The 2,908-nt window shown below is 27.2% G+C and overlaps 1 protein-coding gene across 1 annotated transcript in view; it reads left to right on the top strand.

The window, feature by feature from the left end:
- LOC108579011 (maternal protein tudor) overlaps window positions 1–2,908 on the top strand; it is a 12,574-nt gene that overhangs the window by 3,505 nt on the left and 6,161 nt on the right. Inside the window, 4 exon segments of the mRNA XM_017942438.1 lie at window positions 50–568; window positions 680–750; window positions 1,000–1,908; window positions 1,994–2,414. Of these exon segments, the coding sequence (XP_017797927.1) occupies window positions 50–568; window positions 680–750; window positions 1,000–1,908; window positions 1,994–2,414 (1,920 nt within the window).

The following is a 2,908-nucleotide window of genomic DNA, read 5'->3' on the forward strand; positions in this document are numbered from 1 at the left end:
AATTTATTTTTAATTTTAATTTATTTTTATGTTTTAAATTTATATTTATATTTTAGTGAAAATACAAGTAAATGGCATAAAAAGAAACAGATAGATTCATGGCATCAAGCACAGAATAGTAACACTATTCAAGAAAAGAGCAAGTTTAAAACTTGGAAAGATGAATCAAATGAAGGAAAACTACATGAAAATAGAAATGAAAAAAGTAATTTTCATCGTAACGACTCACGAAGTGAAAGATTTAATAGAGATGACTTTTCTAACAATAGGAGTAACACAAAAGATAAATGGAGTAACAAAAACGAATATAATGATTCATTTAAAAGTGGAAAAGGTACGAGAGGTGGCAGAAATAAAACATCAGGATTCACACCTAAAAGTCATTCTTCTGATAAAAGTTGGAGTGACAAAGATTCTGATACATCATCTAGAGGTAGTAGTAGACGTGGAAGAGGTAGCGCTACTCGTGGTGGTTACTCTAGACGTGAAGGAATTTCTGGAAGAGTGCAAAGTAATAAATTCAGTGACAGAGATAGTGATGGGAGTTTTAAAGGTGGAAGAGTAAATAGTAAGTTCTTTATAGATTTTTATAACAAATTTCAAATGAAATTTGAAAAATGTTCTACTTAAGTATTTTTATTGGTTTGACACATTTAAAAAGTATGCTAATTATTCATAGGTGATTCTTATCATGGAAATAACAGATTCAGAGAAAGAAAAGGACAAGGATATAGGCTTACACAAAACAGGGTAAAGTGTACTCACATTATATTCGTGTTTCGTTTTACTTAATTATAAATTATGTTATTGTACAATATCTTTTTTAAATAGATTTTTTCGCATTGCATCATAACGAAATTAATATTACACGTATAGTTAAATTCTACGTATTCTATTAATAGTTTGTAATTTGCAAAATACTAATTTTTATTATTTATACTCATATTAATCATGAAGGACTACTTTTATAGTCAATGATTGAATTATTTTTTATTTTAGTTAAATACCATAAATTCTACCTCCGATGGAGAACCTCGGAGATATAGTCCTATGAGAAATAGAAATGAATTTCATATTCCATTTCCGAATATAACAATTGGAGCCGTAAAAACTTGTGAAGTAGTTTTTACAAATAGTCTGTCTGACTTTTTTGTACAGTTAACTCCTGATTATGCCGCCTTAGATACTGTAATGGAAAACATAGCTTCAATATATGAGAGTGGAGGAGAGTCCATGAAGGAATCCGAAATATTATGCGGAGTGTACTGTATTGCTCAATATTCAGAAGATCTGAAATGGTATAGAGCCATAATCACATTTGTTGAAGGAAATAGTGCAACCGTACAATTTGTAGATTACGGCAATACCGAAACAATTGAATTTAATAAAATTAAATCTATTCAAAAAGAATTTTTGAAACTTCCAGTACAAGCTGTGCATTGCAAATTATTCGGTATTAGATCTGATATTGTTGACAAAAATAAAATTAAAAATTTTGAAGATACAGTTACTGGAAAAACACTAGAAGTAGAGTTTGTAATTGAAGAAAATGGTATATATAGCGTTTTATTAAAAGAAATTATTGATGGTGTTCCAACAAATACCTTTATAAATGAAGAATTTTGCGAAAATAACGATTTATTAAAAGCAAAAGAAGATGCAATATCAAATAGAGCAATTGCCTCCAATACAAAACAGTTAGTTGAACCCAACTATGCATCCTTACATGATAAATGGACAACAAATTCATACATACCTGGAACTAAAAAAGATGTGATTGTTACATGGTTTACTAATCCCAATAATTTTTATTGTCAAATACTTGATAATGAATCTGAATTTAGAACTATGATGAATGAAATTCAAAAAATATATGTTGGCAGAGAACCAATTTCACGCATGTTACAGGTAATAGCTTAATTTAAATAATTACTTCCAAGTTTTTGTATTTTAATTAAGGTGTGATAAATAGATTTTCACCAATTAATTTTAGGTTGGATCTCCTGTAATAGCAATATTTTCTGATGATGGAGCTCTTTATCGTGCAGAAATTATTGAGCTGAATGAATTAAATGGTCATCTGGTTCAATATATAGATTTTGGAAACAATGCTGTGGTTAATCCTCAAAAAATTTATCCAGTAGAAAAAAAATTAATGCATCTTGCTAAACAAGCTGTTCAATGTTCCTTGTTAAATATTATCCCACAGGGTGAACTTAATTGGTCTAATGTAAACAAAGAAGCAATTGATAACTGTTTCAATGCTGATAAATACGAATGTATTTTCCACGATGTAAAAGATGATAAATATTTAATAGAATTGTTTAATAATGGAAACGATGTTGCTAATACATTAGTTGAAAGAAATCTTGCATCATTTAATTCAGAAACTAAATCAAATGCTACAATTGAAGGTAAAATAGTATTTTATTTTATGTATAATTGCTTTAACTAATTCTTAAAAATGTATTATTGGTAATATTTACATACTTTAAAATTTTTTCCTAAATTTAAGCAGTAACAATTTATAAATAAAAAGGCACAATAATTGGTTTTTTTTTTTCAATAGCTTTCTTATACAATAAATCAGTCGTTCTTGTGATTTTACATATGAAACTATTATAGTAGAGTTACTAAAAGTTAAGTCATTTATGAGATAACTATTTGGCATAATATTGAATTTGTTATAATAACAAAAATTTGACTTTAAAAAAATTGCGCAAAACGTAATTTCTACTTGTTCTCTACAAGTTTTCTTTATTTGTGCTCAGGAAAAAAATATAATACTATTCCGGTTTTTGGAAAAAAATTGAATTGTATAAAATATTTACATAAGTATGTTACTAATAAAAATGTAATATAAAAAATTATTAATACTTGAATCAACAATCAAGAAACATGTAATGTG

This window comes from Habropoda laboriosa, unplaced genomic scaffold, assembly GCF_001263275.1.
Source record: "Habropoda laboriosa isolate 0110345459 unplaced genomic scaffold, ASM126327v1 scaffold78, whole genome shotgun sequence".
In the NCBI taxonomy this organism is placed as follows: Eukaryota; Metazoa; Arthropoda; class Insecta; order Hymenoptera; family Apidae; genus Habropoda; species Habropoda laboriosa.